The 22,814-nt window shown below is 37.9% G+C and overlaps 2 protein-coding genes across 5 annotated transcripts in view; both read left to right on the top strand.

The window, feature by feature from the left end:
* The window catches only part of ablim2 (actin binding LIM protein family, member 2), a 43,832-nt gene extending 24,257 nt beyond the window's left edge, over positions 1-19,575 (top strand). Inside the window, 19 exon segments of the mRNA XM_079476039.1 lie at positions 517-629; positions 755-881; positions 1,383-1,476; positions 2,905-2,992; positions 3,701-3,759; positions 4,274-4,324; positions 4,916-4,993; positions 5,446-5,586; positions 7,153-7,185; positions 7,546-7,663; positions 10,049-10,150; positions 11,077-11,130; positions 12,780-12,823; positions 12,937-13,042; positions 13,779-13,837; positions 14,837-14,889; positions 14,891-14,900; positions 15,206-15,286; positions 17,155-19,575. Coding sequence (XP_079332165.1) covers positions 517-629; positions 755-881; positions 1,383-1,476; positions 2,905-2,992; positions 3,701-3,759; positions 4,274-4,324; positions 4,916-4,993; positions 5,446-5,586; positions 7,153-7,185; positions 7,546-7,663; positions 10,049-10,150; positions 11,077-11,130; positions 12,780-12,823; positions 12,937-13,042; positions 13,779-13,837; positions 14,837-14,889; positions 14,891-14,900; positions 15,206-15,286; positions 17,155-17,268 — 1,525 coding nt within the window. The 3' untranslated portion in view covers positions 17,269-19,575.
* Positions 19,576-20,596: 1,021 nt separating this feature from the next.
* The window catches only part of afap1 (actin filament associated protein 1), a 47,363-nt gene continuing 45,145 nt past the window's right edge, over positions 20,597-22,814 (top strand). For 2 of the 4 annotated variants that reach the window (XM_079476034.1, XM_079476032.1), the window contains exon 1: positions 20,624-20,732. In XM_079476034.1, the coding sequence (XP_079332160.1) occupies positions 20,711-20,732 (22 nt within the window). In that variant the 5' untranslated portion in view covers positions 20,624-20,710. Of the gene's footprint in view, positions 20,733-22,814 lie in introns of all 4 variants that reach the window. The other 2 variants (XM_079476030.1, XM_079476036.1) reach the window with 2 other exon arrangements.

The following is a 22,814-nucleotide window of genomic DNA, read 5'->3' as shown; positions in this document are numbered from 1 at the left end:
ATTTATGTAGACTTATTCTTCTCCTTGTGTATTATCAAAAGTAAAGAGTGTGCTTCACTCTTCCGTTGGTTAATCAACATACCGTGAGATCAACAGCTCTCGTGCTGAATGTCAGCCAGAGAGACGACTGGACCTGTGCCTTCAATCCAGACCAATGATGGCCTGATGCTCAAAGCCAAAGATGGGTTTTTCTTGGATTTATTATTAAGTGCAAGAAAATAATAGAAAATTAAAAGGAACAGTTTTCACAAAAACAAATAGTCACCCTAATGTTGTTTCATGCTTTTAATTTACTTATAATATAAATATATCTGTAACATTTATGTAATATTTAACTTTGAATAATGTTTTGGTGTTTCATCCTTTCTTAAAGGGGTCATATGTATTCGCACCATATGACACCTTTCATTTTTTTAAAGTTTTAGTTAAAGTGGATGATGTATCTTGTTCAAAGTCCATACTTCTATGTAACTGACTTGTGATGAGCTGACAGTTGTGTGTGTGTGTTTCTGACAGACAGCCGTTTCCAGCCGGGGGCCGTGTGACGTTTAATGGGAAAGAGTGTATTTGTGAGAAATGCACTCAGCCCGTACCAGTCAACAGCAAGGCACCCCTGCAAGCTGTGCACAGTGAGTTCTCTGTTTTCCTGCTCTTATCTGTCCTGTTCATGTGATTCTTCTTTCTAAATGCTAGCAATGAAACCTCTTCATTACAAAAGAAATACACTGTTTCTACACATTCTCTATCTCTGCAGATTGCTGTGGGTGTGGAAAGGAGTTTGAAAATGAACAGTCTCTGGTGGCGTTGGACAAGCACTGGCACCTTGGCTGCTTCAAATGCAAAGTGTGCAATAAAGTGCTTAATGCAGAGTATATCAGCAAGTCAGTCCTAGTTTTACTATGTGCATAAATGTGTTGATAAGTGCTTGGTTATGTCTTATGGTTCAATACCAGCTGAAGAACAGTATCGGGATGCCAAGTCATCATTTTCTATGTTTATTATAGAAGATGTTGCTGCTATTCTCATGTTTTCATTTTTTCAGTTTACAAAAAACATATTAATGTTAATATTAGAAGATAATATTTATAAATTATAATGAATAGAATAGTGTAGTGTAATGGTATATAATATTTAAGAATTTATTTAGTATTCATTTAAAACATGTATTTATTTACATTTTGAGTTTTAATTCAAATCTATAGTTATTTTATCTATGTAAAGTCCCCATAAAACATGGAAACCCAATGCAAGCCTGCTGAAGCATGGTTTGACTCGGCATTATTGGGTGAAATCAGGGCCAGAGGGTAAACAAGATGTTTGACACAATCTTGTCATCTTTGATTCCAGTAAATTGACTTTTAATGTGTCTTGATGTTATGCAGGGATGGTATTCCTTACTGTGAAGCAGACTACCATGCAATGTTTGGCATCCAGTGTGAAACCTGCAAGAAATACATTACCGGAAAAGTGCTTGAGGTTTGTGTGTAGTAATCTTAATACTAGTTAGATTGTATTTAGACTTTTAATAACAAGATTCTTTTACTTTCTTTATACACGTTCATTATTGCATGCTAGTTCTTACCTGAAGGAACTTTTCTTTGCTCAATATTCTATTCTCATACAATGTGTCACTTTACACAAGTGAAATGAGTTACAAATGGTGTTTCATGTTGATGTAATCCGTGCACCAAATAACTGGTTCTACGTATTTCATCACGCATTGGCTGAGTTTGTAATGAGAGGTTACAAACTGGGGGACAGTGGGTGCAGAGGATTGTGGGTGTTCACAACCTCACTGATGAGGCATAATTACAGTATAGAACATTATATCCTCTCCTATTGCCTAATTTCTACCTCTCACTTGTTTTGTTCTCTTTTACTCACATGCAAATTATTTCTTGTGTATCTAGGAGCTTCTCAAAGCTTTATAGAATGTGTGTATATGTGCATGTGCGTTTATGCCAGGGCTTTGTCAGGAGTGGCACGCTGTTGCTACGGGGACTCTGTCCCAATTGCACTGCCAAAATTAGATCAAGCCTCCATGTGATGTGATATTTCAGGAAGTGACATAGTGTCTCTGTCTTTTGAGTTGCATGGACCTTTTGCCGATATTAATCATCCTGTAGTGAGACTCATTATCAGTCTGCAGCCTGATAATGAACTTTGAGAAACACAAAGCAGATATAAGATATAAGACATGCTGTCTAGGGGTATTGGGGAAATCATAGGTCATTTTATTTTATGGTTTTGAATAGTTAAACTAAGTATAGTCAAATACTATATAGTACAGTTAAATAACCCTGTACCATCTTTTGTATTTGTTCTAGCAGCTCAGAATTATTTCTAAGACTTTTGTGTTACTCGTACCTGAGGCTGAAATGTCATGACATTTAGAGTGGTAAGACTTTTAATGTGTTCAAAGACGATGTCTATGTAGAGGGTGGAACTTAAGGAAGGAGGAACTGCATGGATTGTCCATTGAATGGATGTGAAATTACATTTAGAATAAAAGGTATTGTGGCAGATCATGCTGAAGATTTCAGATTGTAAAATATCAAAGCCTTATAAAATGTGGCTGACCTTACGAGGAAACCATAAAATATTAAATTAATTTATGTGAATATGGAACACATGATTTTCCTCACAGATTTGTGTATATCTGTAAACAATGATTCATTATTACATTACAGAGTTGTCTTTGTATATGAGTGAAAAATAATAATAAAAATATAATTAAATAATTAAAAATATAAAAAAATCCAGTCATATGACATTTTAAAGATTTTTTGATTCCCACCAGAAGTAAAATATGAGAGCATTGGCTCTGTCTGTGCTCCCCCTGCTGTTCAAACGACGCTACTACATATTCAGCATTGGTATCAAGGCAGTAATTATATTTTGCAGGCTGGAGAGAAGCACTACCATCCCACATGTGCCAGATGTGCACGCTGTGATCAGATGTTTGGGGAAGGGGAAGAGATGTACCTTCAAGGTAACTTAAATATCACTTAAATGTATATTTTTCTTGTGTGGCACCTAGAAAGTTAAAATAATTCAGTGTCTCCTGAGACTGCACCCAACGATTTACTAAGTGCACTGCAGTGTTTCAGAGGATATTTATTGGACATCGACAAGGTTTTGCTTTTAGAATGAGTAAATTATCTCGATTGGACTAAAATAAAAGACTGCTGACTCATATACCACAAGGAATGATTGATCGTGCTAGTTTGTGCATGAGAGTTTAAATGGGATAACACCACAGGAAAATGTAAGAAAATTGTATGTCTTTATTTTAATGTATTTGGCTCTCTAAAAGTCACCATGACACAGAAGTTTCGATTGACTTATTTTCTGTATCGTGACGTGTATCCGAGTGAAACGGCTTCTGAAGTTAGAAAAAAATGTAAGATGGGGCAATATTTTGCTCTTCCCTTTTTGATTGGTTTGTTGTAAGTTGGGCCTGGAGGGAAGGGCAAAAAATGCTTGGCCATTGGACAGTCACTATAGGCCTACCTCTTTTTTGTTGCTGACATCATGTGGTGAAAAGTTGTTGTTGAGAGGGGGAGAGGAGCTTTATGTCGTTGATTAAAGATTAAAAGTGCAAATTAATAAAAAACAATAATGGTGTGCAGGGATGAATCATCTTTAATAATCACTGCAACACTGTGTGATTGTATGGTTTAATCTTTTTTTTACACAGGTTCTTCAATCTGGCATCCACCTTGCAGACAGGCAGCACGCATGGAGGAGAAGAGCAAGGTAAGAAAAACTAAAACGCTGTCTGAAAACAGGGAAGAATTTAACCTTACTTAAGTAATCACACCATAGTTTAAATCTATTGGAAAAATAGACATTTGACAATAGATTTTAGCCCTGTTGGTGTGGAACCTTTTGTATAATTCCTTAAGTGAATCAACCATTAACAACCCAGATTTTGTATGCAAATAAAAGACAACAGTAGTCATTACAGTTTATTCTTATTGAATTCCCCCCTAGACACTTGAAACGAATATGTCTTTAATGCACATAAAGGTTATTTGTATCTATAATCGCGACTAGAGTGATAGTCAGCACAGGTGTAGGATTTAATAATAGCTACAGTGGCAATTCAAACACACACACAGTTGTTTCAAATGAAGTATGGTTCTAGTTTAGGTGCCTGACATGCTCATATGCAAAAGTTTAGACTTTTAACAGAAAATCTAGACAGTTGCATACTAAGGTGATATGCAGTATGAGCTAGCCCTTCAATATAATAACCCTTTCCCTGCAGAAACAGGTGCGGATTCAGCTCAGTGATCTCCATTCCAATGTACCTGAGCAGGTGTGTGACATGCGGCCCCTCTCCTTTTGCATGGGCTTACTGTACCTCCCAACCAGCTTTCAGCTTTAATACTGCTCATGGAGGTCCAAACTGGGTCTTGCGGCCCACCGTAGACTACTGCCACACCCACCTGCTCTTGATTAAAGAATCTCTATACGCTACATGCTGCGAACTGATGCAGTGATATAAATATACTTGGATCAATGAATGCATTACTAATGAACTTATAATATCACAACACTGTCTCTGTACAGTGTTTGTTGCTGTTTTTAAAAAGTCTGATTTGCAGAAGTGCTTTATATTTGTGTATTTCTCGATATAACAAGCAGTGTCTGGCAAAACACTAAACAAGTCGACTTTTCTAACTATTCTTCAGTGAAACTATTGTTACATTTACACAAAAGAAACAGTCCCACAGGAATCTCAATAAACTCACCAATGGCCTGATATGATCATAACATGATGGTCACTTGATATATGAGTATGAACATAATTGAATTCAGGTGAATAAAGCACAATTTTTTACTTGTTTGCTCCACCTTTATGCTTTAGTGTGTTTTTGTTTTTTTCGCACTTTGCATTTGTTTCCAGGTGACCAGAATGTCCTCAGAGAGCATCACCTCTGCTCCTGCATCCAGCACGTCAGGCTCCCCGAGCAGAATTATCTATGTAAGTGCTTCTCTTACAGCTATTTTATACTGCTGAAGTGGTTTTGCTTCAGGACACAGATTTTATGTCAAGCATACCGAACACAAAAACACTTATTGCACCCAAATGAGCAATTATTATAATATTATTTTATAATAAAAGTGATAATAAGTATTTTTTGCATAGTTTTTGATCGATTTTGATGACGACAAGAACGACAAGTATGTTTAAAAGCTAACAAATAAAAAAATTGAGAGGTGTTTTCTTCTCTCATTTAAAATATTTATTTAGCTGTCTTTACTGTTTATTGTTCTTATATGCATGCATTATGATGTATGCTGGTTTTTGCTTTTCATTTGTATGGAGGCACCACCATTGGGCAGCAACACACAAGCCCACAAAAAATTGTATGTTTGGCAACTGTTATGATATCGTAATGTTTGTTCCATCTGCCTTATATCCTCTTTCTGAAGGCAAAACTGGGTGATGAACTTTTGGACTACAAGGACCTGGCCGCTCTTCCTAAAATCAAAGCGATCTACAACATTGACAGGCCAGACATGCTCTCATACTCTCCCTATGTGAGCTACCCTGTGGAGGACAGAACATTTGAGGTACGAACACACACCCTTGTGTCATAAAAGTGGGAGTAACTTTCGGGTTATTTGCTGGTGTGTTTCGTTTTTACAGGTGAAAGAAAGAAAGAAAATATTATCCACGATAGCATAATATGCTGTCGACAGCATTTTTGTACTTACTGTATGTGCTATTACAACCACATCATCTTTAAATCTCATCATCTTTAATCTCTAACCATCTTCCAGCATCATTCCAGCATGGCTTTGCCAAAAAGTAGAGATGGACACTGAGTAATTTGAGTAACTATGAAAGTATTTATTCCTAAATTTAAAAAGTTCCGAAATTAATCAAGCGTAATATTCAACCATGGAAGTAAATAACTGTAATTGGGTGCTTTACTATTACTTTCTGCCTGCTTGTAAAAAAAAGTACATCAGAAAATTCATGGATAACAACAATTTATTATATCTTAGTATTAGAAAAGGGAAAAGGGTGGCTTGCCCACTTCAGGTTGGTGGAGAGTTCCTTCCTCAAGTGGAGGAGTTTAAGTATCTCGGGGTCTTGTTCACGAGTGAGGGAAGGATGGAACGGGAGATTGACAGACGGATCGGTGCAGCTTCTGCAGTAATGCGGTCGATGTACCGGTCCGTCGTGGTGAAGAAAGAGCTGAGCCGCAAGGCGAAACTCTCAATTTACCGGTCAATCTACGTTCCTACTCTCACCTATGGTCATGAGCTTTGGGTCATGACCGAAAGGACAAGATCCCGGATACAGGCGGCTGAAATGAGCTTCCTCCGCAGGGTGGCTGGGCGATCCCTTAGAGATAGGGTGAGAAGCTCGGTCACCCGGGAGGAGCTCGGAGTAGAGCCGCTGCTCCTCCACATCGAGAGGGGTCAGCTGAGGTGGGTTGGGCATCTGTTACGGATGCCTACTGGACGCCTTCCCCGGAAGGTGCTCCGGGCCCGTCCGACCGGGAGGAGACCCCGGGGAAGACCTAGGACACGCTGGTGGGACTATGTCTCCCGGCTGGCCTGGGAACGCCTCGGTGTCCCCCCGGAAGAGCTGGAGGAAGTGTCTAGGGTGAGGGATGTCTGGGCATCTCTGCTTAGACTGCTGCCCCCGCGACCCGGCCCCGGATAAACGGTAGAAAATGAATGAATGAATGAATGAGTATTAGAAATAAAACTGTGACAAAAGAGCTTACACCAAAGATGTGTAAAGTATATCTATATGTGAATTGAATAATTCGTTTTGTTTAGCTAACATGAGTAACCATTTTAAGATAAGGTAACAACTTTATTTAAAAAAAATAAAAGTATGCATTTTAAAAGTAACTGTGACCATCAGTGCACATAAAAAACTTATCTGTATGTTTATAGAGTATAAAACCTTTTGCACTGCTTTCACCTTTAATATTTTAACCAGTCGACTAGATGCTGTAACACCTGACTGGTGGTCAATTATTCATACTTATCCTTAACAAAAGCATTGTTTTTTTCAAACTTACAGTAGTTACAGTCATGCCGGCTTTATTTTTTATTCATGTACATTCTGTCACTGCATTCCAGTCCATCTTACTCATTTGCTCTCTTTGTTTACAGTCACCCCAGCAACTTACCCCTACACCAAGTGAGGTACAGTAGAACTGACATGAAGAACCAGGCTCTATTATTGTCTCTGTGATTCCTTGTGTCCTGTGTGAACATTGTGGTTGTTCGATGTCATGAACAACACAGTGGTGTGTGTTCGTCATTATCCTCAGTTTGAAATCTCTGTCTTGTGGTCACCCAACGATCAGGCTATTACTGTGAAGTAATAGAGTACTGATTATAGCCAGGTAGTGGTTTTATGTAGTCATTAGTCTTTGTTTCCTTTCCAGGCATTTTGTTTTCACCCGTATGCCCCAGTGCCATAGTGATCACCATTTAATTTCATTTCGTGAGTAAATTGAGTCTTGTAATTGCAGGCTGAAATTCTTTCCCTTTGTTTTCTAGGGAGAGGGGGAAAAGTCTCCCCGTCAGAGAAGGCCCTCCAGCCCAAGTTCCACCAGTTCATTAGGAGGATACGGCCGATATACACCTTGCCGCTCACCACAGACCTATAGCAGACCAGGTATCCCTCCACGTACACACTGATGCTCACTTAGACACTCCTGAATGTGATCTCTCTAATTGTGTATCTACATGCAAATCTATTCAGTATGTTTGGTGTAATAGATCTTGAGTCATGAACTGTTTTCCTACATCCATTAAACAAAGTGCTGTATTCTGAAATGAAATCACTGATATGATGCAGATCGTATCAAATTACGCTTTTTGCAGCAACTCGGCAGTGATTTGCCGATCGAAATGTTTTTAGCATCATTGGGGTTTATGTGTAGTTGCTTATCTTGTATTACGGCTGTTTTTCGGGTTGTGGCTCTGCTCAGGGCACTGTCTGAGCATCAAATATAACCCCTTTCCAGATTATTCCAACACACTGCACGTGCCGACTTCGGGTAGGAATAATGCCCATGGCATTGCCAGAGACTCCTCCCCACTCCCTTCTAGCAGTGGTAGAAACACTCCACAGGCGGGGAGTTGTGGTGTTGCCCTGCCCCTCAACCCCACTACCCTGGCTTTTCTCCAACAGCACAACTACATCCCTAATATCAGAGGTACCACAGCTTTCCGGGAAGGCTTTGTACCAATCCAACGAGTGCCTTACCTGTGTGAAATTTAGTGCAGTGTACCTAAATGTGTGCTTGGAATTTTTTTATTTGTACAACTTCCCTTGTTTGCAAATGAGGGTGTTTTAGCAAAACAACTAACATCACAAAGTGCATGACGTTCTCTGGACTGCAACACTGAGCCACAGATTGAGTCCCTTAACAATTAAAACTTTGCAACTGTTTGCGTGCACTATGTTGCGTTATATGCAGACATGAAATCACTACCGTATCCTTCATAACCTTTCCTGAACAGGAATTGAGACAGGATTCAAACAGGAGGGAATGTCTGAATGTAGGCCTAGGACAGCCCTGCACCTCAATTTGCCTTCTCACGGTAAACCCCTCTGGTCCTAGTCTCTCTTTAAATGTCTATCACCAGTGTGTTACAGTGACGTAAGATTTTAGGTGTACTGCAAGGTTCAGTCTTGATTCCCCTTTTGTTTATGTTTGTTGTTATTGTGGCTGTAAACAGTTTGCACAGAACGTCAAGTGATTTTAAATGTATACTGTAGTTTTTGGATATTCATATTTTAGTAGAAAGAGTAACTTTATGAACAAAGATGTACGATGAGAATCAGAATGCACATTTTGGTGGTATTTGATGTTGTGGATGTTGAAAAGGTGCTGTTTCTCACAATGCATTTGATGTTGAGAGTTACTGTTTGTTTGTTTGTGCTAGTGTTGCCATTCAGTTTGTCATTTCTCCATTTATTATTCTACATTTTTGAACATTTTATCAAACATAACGTTTGCACGCTCTTTCCATCAATGTTTACAACTAGAGAACTACTGGTGTTTGTTTAGAAGTGGAGATACCCTGAGGTTCAAAAGTGCATGTGTTTTTTTTCATTTTTGCAATGATATTATCAGCATAACAATTTAAGTTGAATTCAGAAAGTCCAACTAAAAAAAACTTAACATAGCCTATAATGCCAGATAACTTTTCCTGAAAAAACGAGCAAACGCAGTCTTAGCGAATTCTTTACATCACTGATTATAAATCAGACTTGAGATTTCGGTTTTGTGGTTTCTCTGTTTTAAGTAGACAGAGCTGGAATAAAGTTCGCAGGAAAAGATTAAAGGGGTAAACTGAGGAGCTGTAATTTTAGACTGGTTTGCCGGTCTCGGCGGCAGAAGCTTCGGTCTTGTGTAAACCCAGGGTTGAGGTTGTATTTGGAGAGTTCTGTTTATGATTGACTTACCGTCCAATTGACTTATATTTGGCTAAGGACCAGCATAGTCATTTGTGAAGTTGGCACTTGTATACTTGGATCTTATCATGGGTCAGAAGAAAAACATGGAATACTGCAGATGCATTACTGCTAGCAGAACTCGACACATTCAATGAAGTGTTCGTATTGAGACGGATGTGTATCTCTATTCACTGTTTAAACAGGCTCTCTTTATGATGGACGATTTTCCCATAATCCAGGGTAAAATTTGACTAACAGCACTTGTGTGTTTAATAGTGTTTGCATGTTTCTAAATGAAACTGTGTGGCGTGTGTGTGAAATTGAGGAAAAGATAAACTAGACAGAGAATACGTTTAAAATTTATATTAAAATAAATATTATTATTGAATGTACTGAAATTGCCAATTTGCACCATTTCACAAATATAATTCGGCTAGATTGAGAGATTCTCTCTCTTCCTTTCTTTTTCATATTAAAATATCGGCATAAAATACTGTGCGTCATAATTTGAGGCTTGTGATCTGTCAAAAAGTCAAACTTCTACTCTTCTCTTTCTTCTTCTTCTGTGTCTGCTGTGACCTTTACCCACCCGAGGCAGTGAAAGTGGGCGGAGCACCCCCAGTCTCTCCACCTACTCTGATGGCAAATCTCCGTCAACTGCGTATGTGGCTGCCCCACGACATTTCCATATCCCAGGTAGGCCTGCTTTAGTCCTTCTTATTCCTCAGCTGTTTGTTTAAAGCAGCATTTGTATTATGTGCTGTGAAACCTAATTTGATCTTTTTCACATCCTTTCATTGTTCTGAATAATGCTAAATCCTCTCTTTTTCGACGACATGTATGCAGTTTATTTGTATGAAAATAAAAATTCTAAGCCATGTTTTGCCAAACCTTTTTCTGATCACGGCCATGTTTGCACACTCCATTCGTTGCATGATTCGCGTCAGTCGTATGGAATTGTAATTTATTGTTTTAAGCAAAACCCTATTTTTATTACACATTTGTTATTCTCATTGGTCCTGTAGATGATTCAAATAAACGTAAGTGTCATTGTCATGTGTTTTCTGTCCATTTTAATGACGTCTATTGTTTCCAGTGCTGGCACAAGCTGAAACGGCTCTTAAAATGACCCACATGTGTTTCATTACATGACTAATTTTTCCTAGAAGTAATGGCTTAGAAGCAGACGTGAGGTTGGGATGATCTAAACAAGCTGCAGAGATACACACACGGAGTAAATTATTAAGATATTGTGTCATTGCAATTACACCATTTATCTGCCTGTTTTCCTTTTGGCTTCGGTTTATTTTAGGGTGACATATACGTACACACAGAGCTGGAGTCTCTGGCACAGCATGTTCTCAATGAAGAAGAAGAAGAATTTGCTTGATGGTTGCATGCTAACCGTGAAAATCTCCGGACATGATAATGAAATGAGATGTTACATCTTGAATCTGTTAGAGATCGTATACAGCATTTTTGGCCCTTTCTTTTGCCCCAGTTCCATTCTATGATAACCCATGCTTTTTGTTATATTTTTATATATCTTCATGTTTTCTTTCTTATTCTCTTGCTTTTCCTCTCATTTCAGCTCACATTTTCTCTCTGTCTTCCATTCTCAGAGAATAAAGTCAAAGATAATATCTATAGAAAACCCCCTATCTACAAACACAATGGTACAGTCCGGTTTTCGTACAACAGTGTCTCTTTGCATGCACATATGCATGTCACCATTTGTAGCTGTTGCCATGGAACCCTCTTACCTTTGACCTCTCTTCTGTCTGCTGGTTTCCATTTCAGCTCCTTGTTAATATTACAAATCTCCCCAAAAGGTTAGAATTTGACAAAGTACTTGTCATACAGAAATCAGTATAGAATTAAAGGGATAGTTCACCCAAAAATTTTAATTCTGTCATGAATTACTCACTCTCAGGTTTTTCCAAATCTGTATACATTTCTTTGTTTGGTTGAACACAGAGAAAGATATTTGGACTAATGCTTGTAACCAAACAGTTCTTGGACCCCATTGCCCACCATAGAAGTACAGTGTACTAGATTTTGTTACACTGTACTTGTATATGTGTAATGACAATAAAGTTGAATCTAATCTAGAAAGAAAATTACAATGGTAGTCAAAAGTCCCCCAGAACTGTTTGCTGACCTTCATTCTTAAAAATATTGTTAAATGTATCATTCCTACTATGAGAGTCAATGGGGTCAAAGAACTGTTTGGTTATAAGCATTCTTCCAAATATCTTTCTCTGTGTTTATCAGAACAAAGAAATGTATACAACTCGAAGGTGAGTAAATGATGACAGAATTGTCTTTTTTTGGTGCAGTACATTTATGTTTATACATACAGTATACAGACCACATGTGAATCTCACTGTTCATTAAAGCTCATATTTAAAGTATTCTCAAAGTGTCATAAATATCCCAACCTCTGAAGTCGTACAATGGCTTTGTGTGAGGAACGGACCAATTTTAAGCTGTTATTCACTGATCATTTTTTCACTGATCATTCATTGTACATGCATAGAAATAAAGGCAAACTATGTCATTAAAATGCCTTATTTGTTTAAGGGGAAGTAAATAATCGTTCTAGTATTATTATGAAAACTATTTCACATAGTTGGTTTGGATGCATTTACTGTTGTTACATTTACTGTAAAGGGTGCCTTTGATATGTGTCCATCAACAAGATCTAATCCTGTACCGGTACATTTCTAGTACAGCTTTAGCCTGACATGGAAACAGCAGTCAGACATGTTCTGTATTTTCGTTTTGTGCCTCTCTTCATCCAAATATACTAATTTCTCGGTTGCGACCCACGGTGTCTCATTTGTCTCTTGGTCTTGTGATTTAGATGTTAAACAACGTGTGGTGTCTTTGTAACTCAATGGTTCAGTGCAAGTCAAAGGCATTTGTGTAACTCATTGTGATTGGTTTGAAGGCATCTCTGTAGCTCATTGTGATTAGGTGGTGGAGGTATTAATCACATGATCGGTTCTTTGGATCTTTTTTCCTGAATAGCACCTTAATCCTTTTGACATTGCATTCAGTTGTGTAACTTCACATGCTTGTTGATTTCTGTTGCTCCTTTAATGAATCTTGAGATCTGTTTGATCATTTCAAATCAGGCTAGAGTGATTAAATCTAGTGACATATGATTTATGGGATTTATACAGTATGTTAATTCACATTTTTTTGTGTGTCCTTGTCCGACGTTGTACTGTATCTTGCATGGTGTAATGTGTGTCAGTGTCACTCAAAAACACTGAAAACTTCCATTAGGCCTTATTTAAACTTTTTTACTTTGCTGCAGCTTCGAGAACCTCCTGGCAAGATGGGGATGACGTAGACAGAAAGGTGATTTATAAATTTATAAACTTTGAGTCTAGATTTCCAAACTAAGAAATTATTTTATAAGTTGTATTTCTCTGGCTTATATATATATCTGCCTTTTGTTTGTTTGTCATTAGACCAGAACAAGTTGGATGAACCTAAAAGGAGACATCGATGGACAGTCCCCAGACATGGACCCCAGAACCTCCACCCATAGCTTGCCCACTGATATGTCCCAACCCAGTAAGGAAACAATCTAAATAATGTCACAATCGAAATGTAATACATTACATTTATGTATTTGTCAGACTCTTATTTTAAAGCGACTGACATTTCATTGTACTATACATTTGTTTCTGAATACGTGCAATGCCCTGGGATCGAACCCGTGACCTTAGTGTTGCAAGCGCCATGCTCTAACCACTGAGCTGAGATTTGAAAATGGCAAAAAGAAGAACGATTACTTTTATCAAATTGTGTAATAGAAATTAGTTAAAGAATATAAATATATACCGCCGCATACAAAATGAAGATAATTTATATTTATTTAAAGTCATTCAACAGCAATGTGAAAAACTGTCAAAGAGACAAGAAACATGAAAACTGTGATAAAAAACAATAAATATAAATGTTGAACTTTTCCCAAATACACGTACAAATATTACTGTTGTATTGCTTAAAAGTGAAAATGAACTTGTTTTCTTTACAGTATTTGAGGTCTGATAAATACAGAGCATCTTTTATTTGTTATTTTGACCTGCTTTTTCATTTTCTGCAAATAAATAAACAATATTTTTGTTTGAAATTTAGGACAAATGTTGTTAGCAGTTCACAGAATGAAACAAAAATAATAATTTTACCTAAACACACACCTATAAAAAGTAAATAAAAAAACTGAAAATGGTCTTTGAAATGGCCTCTTAATTTTTTCTGTATATACTGTAAAATGTAAACTGTGTAACCGAACTCTTCTTTACAGACTTTCCATACAACAAGTCTGCTTCATTGCCAGGATACGGCCGGAACGGCATATTTAAGGTAAATCTGTCTATAAATACTCAATCAGGATAATTACACAGGAAAACATGTTGCAAGCCCTTCAGACTGTGCATCTGTTTATGATCTTTCGTTCTGCGTGTTTTGGAACATACGTGAGCTGTGGTCACATGCTGTCACTCCCTCTCTCAGCAATAAAGAATCCTAATATTTGATCCTGGCTGGATTTGCCAAATCTAGGGACACAATATGATGGCCTAATCACACACATGGATCATGACACACATTACATCTCCGACAGTTTAGAAAATTTCGCTCAGGATGTCTTGATCTCCGTGTTAATGCGCGTGTGCTTGCGTGCTTTAAGGAGCACGTCTAGTTTCCCACCCTTTGGCTGTTTTCCATGCTTCACTTTCATCTTGAAATATAATCTGGCACCACACACTGGATGGCTCATTAGCGTATCCACTGCAAAGAAGAATCCGTCTCCATTGTAGAACGCCCAGACACACTCATTTATTAACAAATCAAATTCTGATTTTTTATCTCTGACGCTTGTGTTCTGCAAGTCTATCCCATGCACTAGGTGGCAGTGTGCAGCAACTGTTTTCGCCCCAGGAAAATAAACTACTTGAAAACTAAAATATTCTTTATTTCTGATCTGGACTCTGTGTCACATTTCTTCACTCTTACTTTACCCACGGGTCATGTAAAAGGAGTGGTTCTTAGATCCATATTTGTAACCAGACACACCAGCAGGCTCCAACCCTTAAGGACTTAAGCTGCTGTCTACGTTAGTTGTGAAAGTTTTTCTTTCATTTCCTCAGGTTAAAGGTCACCGCAGCTAGTTTCTGTGTTAAGAACTTTGTTCAGACATGCTCCTACGGTTCTGCATACTCCTAATAGTTGCTGTTTATACTGAATAGCGTGAGCTATGTGGCATTAAATACTGAACAGAAATGGCTTTATCATCAGTGTGAACATAAAATGCATCCTTAACCTCACCATTAAATACAGCCGTCATGTCTTGGTCATTTTTAGGCAGCAGATCTTGGTGAGGATGATGTAGACCAGGACTCCACCTGGAGTGGAATGAGAGGTCAGTGTGAATTGAATTTACGTTAGCAGAGGATGAGATTACATCTGTTTCATATACTTAGAGTGTGTGGTAATATTTTCTGTCGTCCTCTTTTCATTTGTTTTCGTCGATCTTATTCCTGTTTTCTGCTCCTTCTCAGAGTACAAGGTAAGTTGCGATAATGTTTTTACATTTTTAAATTAAAATACATTTTTTAGCAGTCATCATTTTGGGAAAAAAATACGCTCATAAAGTGATACCAATTATTCAATATTTAAAATTGCCAATATCTCTGTGTAATTGAGTTCCTTGTACATGTCTGTGTGTTGCAGGTTTACCCCTATGAGATGCTGGCTGTGACTCACCGGGTCCGTGTAAAACTCCCACGTGATGTGGACCGAACCAGACTGGAGGTAGGTAAAACGTCTGTGTTTTTATCAATGTGCCTGTTTGAGACTGGTTCTTAAGCAATACAGATGATTTACTTCGCTAGTTTATGTTTGGTAGGTTTTGTTTACTAGTGTGACAACATTGAAACTTTGAAGCAAACCAGTACCATCCCAAACTAAAATTATATTAATGATTGATGACACTTATGTTATGATATTGCCTTAAAAAATAAGCTGTGCTACCTTCTTCATTATGGAGCACACATTCTCTTCCAGTTCTTGGATTTAAGTTAATTAGGTGTTTCATTATAATTTTGTCAACATTCATCTGTAACTGGGTCACAGAACAGCAGAAGGCAGCCAGACGTGGCGTTCGTAGTGTATGTTTGTGTGTATGCATGAATGCACATCTGCCTGTGTGTGTGGATGCTCGTGAGGTTATTTTGCAGATGCTTTGGCTTTGTTGGACCACAGTCCGCATGCCCACGGCCAACACATAATATATCTTCTGTGTTCCTGAACATTGTGTCACTGTTTAGTGGGTTTAGTTTAAATGGAAAAGGGAAGATATATGTCTGGCCCGCATTTACCTTCAGTGTGAGTTACGGGAGATACTGATTTATAGATCCCACTCCCTATTACTCGTTTGGAAGTGCTGTGGTCGAAAATGCAATATCTCAAAATGAATGCGAGTGTTAGTCTATTATATAACCCTCTCGTGATATAAGGGGTCATTGTCACGTCTGTTTGAATTGAGCGTGATTAGAGACAGTTTCACAGCGGGGGACATGAACTTTCCAAAGAGCATCTGTTCCAGCATCTGTTTGGAAAAGTGAAAGATACCCACACATCTGCAAGTGTTACAGTACCCCGTACGACAGGGCCTGGAAGAATAAAGATTTATACAGATCCATTCTGGAATGCTTTAAAACCAAATTGAGGTCACCACAGTGCTTCTCGTAACCCTGATTGTGTAAAAAGTGTCCTCAACAATCGCAAAGCTTATTGACACATGCATATAGATGGTTGTAATTATTTGTTGAGATTATGTCACTTTTCCCTCTGTCTTTCATTTATATTGACGTTGGCTCCATCCAGATATTGTTATCAGAATAAACACAGTCTTAGAAGTCTGGCAGAAGTATATGTTAAGATTTCTGTAGGCCTTGACAGGGTTATTTAAGGCCTAGTTGATTGACTATAGCATGGAGCTATTCTACCTACGTAGTACATACTTTGCAAAGTACTAAAATTTTTTACCTTTTGCAGGTTATAATTTGTCTAAATATAGGGCCTAGTTGATGGTTCTGGCAATGGTGCAATCAACATTTTATACCAAAATGTCATGGCAAATCGTATTACATTCGATTATTTTTTTCTTCAATATGTTGTCAAAGATGTTTAATAATTTATAATGTAAAATCACAGGTGAGATGTAATTATATTATACATCAATGAGATTAAATGGAGCAAATTGACATTTTTCCTGAGGTCCCCTGTGTCTCAGATATTTCTCCTGCGAAAAAGACCCTGAAATCTCTGTATGGTCACATTTTCAGAAGTTAACTTCACTGTTTTGTGGTCAAAAGAATTCACAGTGAGATGTTATCACGGTATTAATTTAATTTTTTTAAATGATCAAATAATGTTCTTAGTCAAATTCAACTTGAATAGCTTGTTTCGGGTTTCCTCCTTCTGTAACCATTGTGTATCCATCTTAAGGCAAAACTTTAAACTTTAAACAGGTGATGCATTAATGACAATATTATCACTTGTGGATTTAACACAGCATTAATAGGCATGGTTTTTAATTTCTCAATTATTGACAATACTGGTATACAGTGACACCCCTAATGTAAAAAAAGTTTCATTCATTAATTTACTCATTTCAGAGACACCTGTCACCAGAGGACTTCTACAGTGTGTTTGGGATGACCATTGAACAGTTTGACCGTTTGGCCCTGTGGAAGAAAAATGACATGAAGAAGAAAGCCCGCTTATTTTAAATGTGACGAATTTCTCGAAGGAAAGCAAAAATGAAGAAAAAAGCCCAGTCTCTCGCGCCCTGTGTGCAAGGAGGGACGAGAGTGAGAAACATATATGCACCTCCATTCTGCTGCATAGCTGCTGTCATCCCATCTCACGCCGAGTACGACGGAGTACGTCGAACCGCTTTCACAACGCTGACAATGTTTGTCACCTAGCTTCGTGTGCGAACGCCTCACCACGCGATCTGAATGCCATTTTGATGTCAGAGAGACTGGAGTCAGAACTGAATGGAGTTCTCCACGGCTCTCCTGGTTTCTCCTGGGTTGTCTTTGTGACTGCTGCGTTGTTCTCGCACTCAATATTGATATAAGCCCCTTTCTTTACATTTTCTACTGCTGATAAATGTGGCCGTTCAGCTATACTTAAAAGTCTGTCTTTAAGCTGTGTGCTACTGTCTGTCTGTCCATATAGATGTCTCCTTGTATGTGTCATTGTCTGCCATTTTTAGGCTGCTATGAATGTTATTTAAAAACTTTGTCTGCTCATAGGGTGAGAATTCACTGAATGAATTGTGTATGCCTCATAGTGCCCGATATTTTAGTTGATTTAGCGCCTGGTGCATCGATTATGCAATCGTTCAAACACAGCCAAATAATCTGTGCTGAACACAGTTTGCATGCCACAATTCTCATTTGGGTCTTTTAGGGGGTGTGGCACACCACCATACTCTGTTATACTGTACTGGAAATGTACAGCATTACTCCAACAACTGTTGTTCTTGTAATTCCAGGATCTAATGCTATTAAGAAAATCATAACGGTTGCTTTTCATCATAATTTAACAAATAATTTCTGCTACGATCGAGACAACACCTCTATTTTAAATTAAATTAATTTCTAATTTAGTAGAGCAATATGCTTCTGTGTTGTGAATAAATTGCACCATTTGTTATCTACATACAGTATAAAGAGACCTAACGTAAATACAGTGCAATGGTGTTCCGTCGTGTTTAGCACCTGGGTTGTGAGCGTTTCGTGAATTCACCTCATATTCTGTTTTTTTCGTCTTTCTCTGTCACTCTGTTCTGCTTGTTTCTCTCCAGTCCTCCAAATATCCAGCCACTGCTTGGACTGTAATATCAATCATGTAATATCAGCTTTACAGAAGCTTTTTCATTCATTGCTTTAGCATGACCAAAGACTCAGTCAGAGCAAGGAGTCAACTATATTGTGATCAAAGCACCTTATAGTTGATGCGTTAAATAATCCTTACTGTTCTTGTGAGCGCTGATAGCTGGAAAAATACGTAACCTTTACTGTTAAAATATGTATTTTATTTCGTTTTTCAGGTCAATGTGAGATACGTTATTGGATTTATATGACAGTTAATCCAAGTTTATCAATAAGACAATATAACACATATTCTCTATACGTTGCGCGATATAATATTAGCATCATCTAATCGAACACATCAGGCATCGGACAATGCATTCATGTTTGACATTATTCTATACAATTCTCACAGCAAAGCAAACCCTTCAGAATATTTTTGTACCTTTTTTATTTATTACTGAGGTTTGTTGGATATTTGATTTGCTCTTTGCAAATAATTGAAGCATTGACTTTAGCATGGAGCCATGCCAAAGGTGAAATATTCTGTAGCAGTTATCAAGCCTGATATAACACAAGACTTAATAAAGCATGCAGTTCAGTGGCGCTTCATTTTACACCCAAATACGATTGAATGTGTTCAACTTTTGTTTTTATTTAAAGTTAAATGTGTGTGCAGTATAATAAATGTCTGTTACTCTGATCTTGTCACCCTGTTAGGCATGCACAGAATATAGTAGGAGCATCTTGTAATGGCTTAATACGGTATTGAACTTCAGAGTGAAATGATGACGTTTAATTTCTTGAGATCTTTTGGTAATTGAGACTGAAATCAGTGTTTGTTTTCATTCAAAATGTTCAATTGTTCTTGAATTTTTTTTCCTTTTGCTAAAAACAAACTGAAAGTATTTTCGTTCAATTGTGTAACTATATTACTAAAAGATGAGCTTTCAGCAAAAAACACATTGACTAAACAAAAATGTATAACATGCCTTTATCTTGTATAAAATCATGGCATTTTTTTTTACTTCTCAACTGGGAAGCTCGCTAGATTGTTTTTCTTCATTGTTGATTGTAAAAGTATTTCTAACCAACTTGTGTGCACATAGAAATCTGTTTTTCTGTAAGACCATAATGTAAACATTTTCAAGCAATCACCGGTCATCCCGAAATCCTTTGTTTTGGGAAACATACAGTAAAGCTTGTCTTCAACACATGAATGTGTTTTGGTCTGTAGTGTACATGCATTTGACTGTGTCTGAATACGTATGAGGGAACCTTTCCAGATGAACATTGTTGAGCTGCAGAGAACGGATGTGTTAATCTTATTTAAACAGCTGGAGAAAAGGGTACGTGTGGGCGTGTATGGTATTAGCTGTCAGTTCAACGGTCCAATAGTTCAGACTGGGTGAGTGTGCTTTGTCATCTTATGCATGATACAATACAGCATTATTATAACCTTAAAAGCAGACCTTAAGTCAGAATTAAACTAGACAGGTCATACACTTTTGAAGAAAACCGTGCCATAGCAGAACTATTTTGGCTGAATGTTTCGATGAAGACCTTTTAACATTACTGTTTTACAAAAGGTTTGTTGTTGTGAACAGTGTTTAAGATTTTGAGTAAATGGTTCTGCATCGCTTGAAATAACCTTATTATGTGTAACTGCGTCTGCATTCATTCTTTTAGCATTTCTTTTAAAATAGTAGGCCTATATTTAAAAATCCTGTGCTTTTTATGTGTTCTGTAAATATATCTTTGTTCAGACATACTGTGACCTAGACCGCTGACCCAAAAGTTTTCAAAGCTGCTTTCCAGTTTTTACATTTTTATTTTATTATCTCCATATAAGGAATGTTTGAGAAGTTGTATTTGTGGTAATAGTCAGTACTTTTGTTGAGTTTCCTATTTGTGTGCTTAATATTTTTTGTTTGTATGCTAAGTAAATATAACTGTTATTATGTGTTATCATGTGACTGTGTACTGTATGAATTGGGGGAAATGTAAATGCAGCCTGTCGCCCACGATGTCTTTCAAAACTGATATTCATCTCAATAAATACAACTACTTTAATATAAGTGTTGTTCTGCAAAGAAAAGGTGTAGTCGCGCAGATCCTTAAAAAGAGATGGCTAGAAATGAGACGTTAAACAGCACGCCTCCTAGCTCTATTGGCTCGCGGTTTTTGCAGGACGCTGCCTGATTGGTTGGCGTGCCTGTCAGTCACAGGTAGATTTGACAGCAGGATAGCGGTCCCTTGAGCGGAGATGTGAATCTGAGGAAGCTGGACGGGGCAGAGGAACAACAGTGGCGGATACAGGACAGTCCCATTGTCGTCTTGTAACAAAACAATGACAGAAAATAACGGGGAAGGTAAGATGTTGCTATTACAAATACATCACAGCTATTTCTATTAATCCGTTATGGACGATTTTGCGTGTAAAATATTTCCTAATATATCTATTTCAACATGCATTTTATTGAAAAGGACGTGCCTCTTTCAAATGAACATTCCTCGAGAACTTTGTACAATTGTTAGAAGAATCTGTTTATAACAGTATAGGCCGAATTCTTCCATGTAAACGTAAGTGTGCTCGGTTTGCTTTTCATTGTTGTTTTTATAATAAAAGCCAAATAAACAACACACCACAGCCGTGTCGTTCTGCATTGATGTCTTTCTGTCTTGATATTATGCATTTTGGGGAGCTGCCATGAGGTGTTTTATTGTTTTTAAACTGTGTGTGAGCACAAAGGCGCACGAGGCATCTCGACAAGCTGACTTCGTGATGTGGAGCGCTCGTGGGGGTCTTGTGTTGAATAGCGCGATCCTTGAGGTATCAGATGGCGTCTCGAGCCCGGGCCGCAGATGATGCTGAGGGGGGAGGGGTGAATAGCGCATACTGTAGCTGAATTGTGACCCTGGACAACAAAACCCCAGGTTTTATGGGTCAGTTTTTCGAAATTGAGATTTTTACATCATTTTTTGATATATGGGTTGTTAAGATGGGACAATATCTGGTGGAGATACAAGAGTGTAAACTCTGGACGTAAAGGGAGCAAGAAAACCAAATATTGAGAAAATCGCCTTTGAAGTTGTTAATCCGAGGCACTGTAGCAGGCCATCCACTCACGAAAAGAAAGTTTTTATATATTTTGGGTTGAAAATTTATAAAATATCTTTATGGAACATGATCTTTACTAAATATCACAATGATTTTTGGCATAAAAATTATCTATAATTTTGACAAACACAATGTATTTTTGGCTTTTACCAAAAATGTTCCCGTGCTAAGACTGGTTTTGTGATCCAGGGTCACAATTATGGTAAACAAATTCAGTTTGTTTGATTTTATGGAGTGAATACAACTAAGCTGGAAAATTGTGGATAAATCATGAGATGTTTTTTGCGATTCAAGATGAAAATGAAACGTTGTCAGTGCAACGGGATTTCAATTCACTGGTACAATGCGGCGTGTCTGACTCCCATGCATGATTCGAGTCCCAGTCGAAGCAGGTCAGTGCAAAAGTCCCTTTGAAGTACGGTTCCTTAGTTGTGCTTAATCCTGTTATTCGTAGATGGAAATGTTTTGCAAACTCAGAGGAAGTTTGCTGAAAAGGGAAGTTTATTTGTAGGGTCTTGAACCATGCGCCTGTTTCTCCTCCGGATAACTCAACTGTAGTCCTCTGGGAAAAACTGACAATGGGGTGGACAATAGCTTCCATCCTGTGCATTGCTGGCTTTTCAAAACTCTGGCACTGAGAAGAGAAAATAAGAAACATAAAAAGCCACCAAAGAAACCTTCTACATCTCATATGTCAGTGTTCAGACTGTCTCAAAACAGTTGAAACAGGTAAAGAAAATAAGTATCTACTGGAACAGGTTGTGGTGGGCCAAATGCATGGTCAGGAATGTGATCGTTTGGATAAGCATGTGGATAAAGCTTTGGTTGCGGCTTTGATCAATAGCCAGTTTAGTGTTTAGATTGGTGTGACTTAACATTTTGTGCTTCTCTGTGTCCGTGGATGTTGGTGAGGCACCGTCTGGGAAAATAAGCGATAGAGCCTCAGTTGAACTTTCACCGCACAATTGGTCATACAAACAGGAGGTTCAAGTCAGGGTGTTCTTCTTCCTAACCAAAGCACAAACAAAAACCCTTATTTACTTTATTGAATCCCGCCCTTTAAAAATTTAATTTCCTTCGATTCTTAAGTAAATGCTGATGTTACTGGCTTTTTTATGTCGATCTGGCAAAGACACCAATGAAAACCATGAGAAAAATAGTTTGATATGAAATTGGCAGGTTTTGATTACATATAAGGTGAAAAGGCAGGCATGTTGTATACTTTATATAGTATGTTCTGTGTTAGTCTGTTTGGTTCTGCTTTAGGCTATTTCAAGAATTCTGTGACAAACCCACATAAGGTGGGGTCATCTAATGGCGAAACTCCGGATGA

This window comes from Barbatula barbatula (genome assembly GCF_947034865.1).
Source record: "Barbatula barbatula genome assembly, chromosome: 16".
Lineage (NCBI taxonomy): Eukaryota > Metazoa > Chordata > Actinopteri > Cypriniformes > Nemacheilidae > Barbatula > Barbatula barbatula.
Note: the sequence above shows the minus strand (reverse complement) of the source record. Positions and strands in the feature narration are given on the sequence as shown.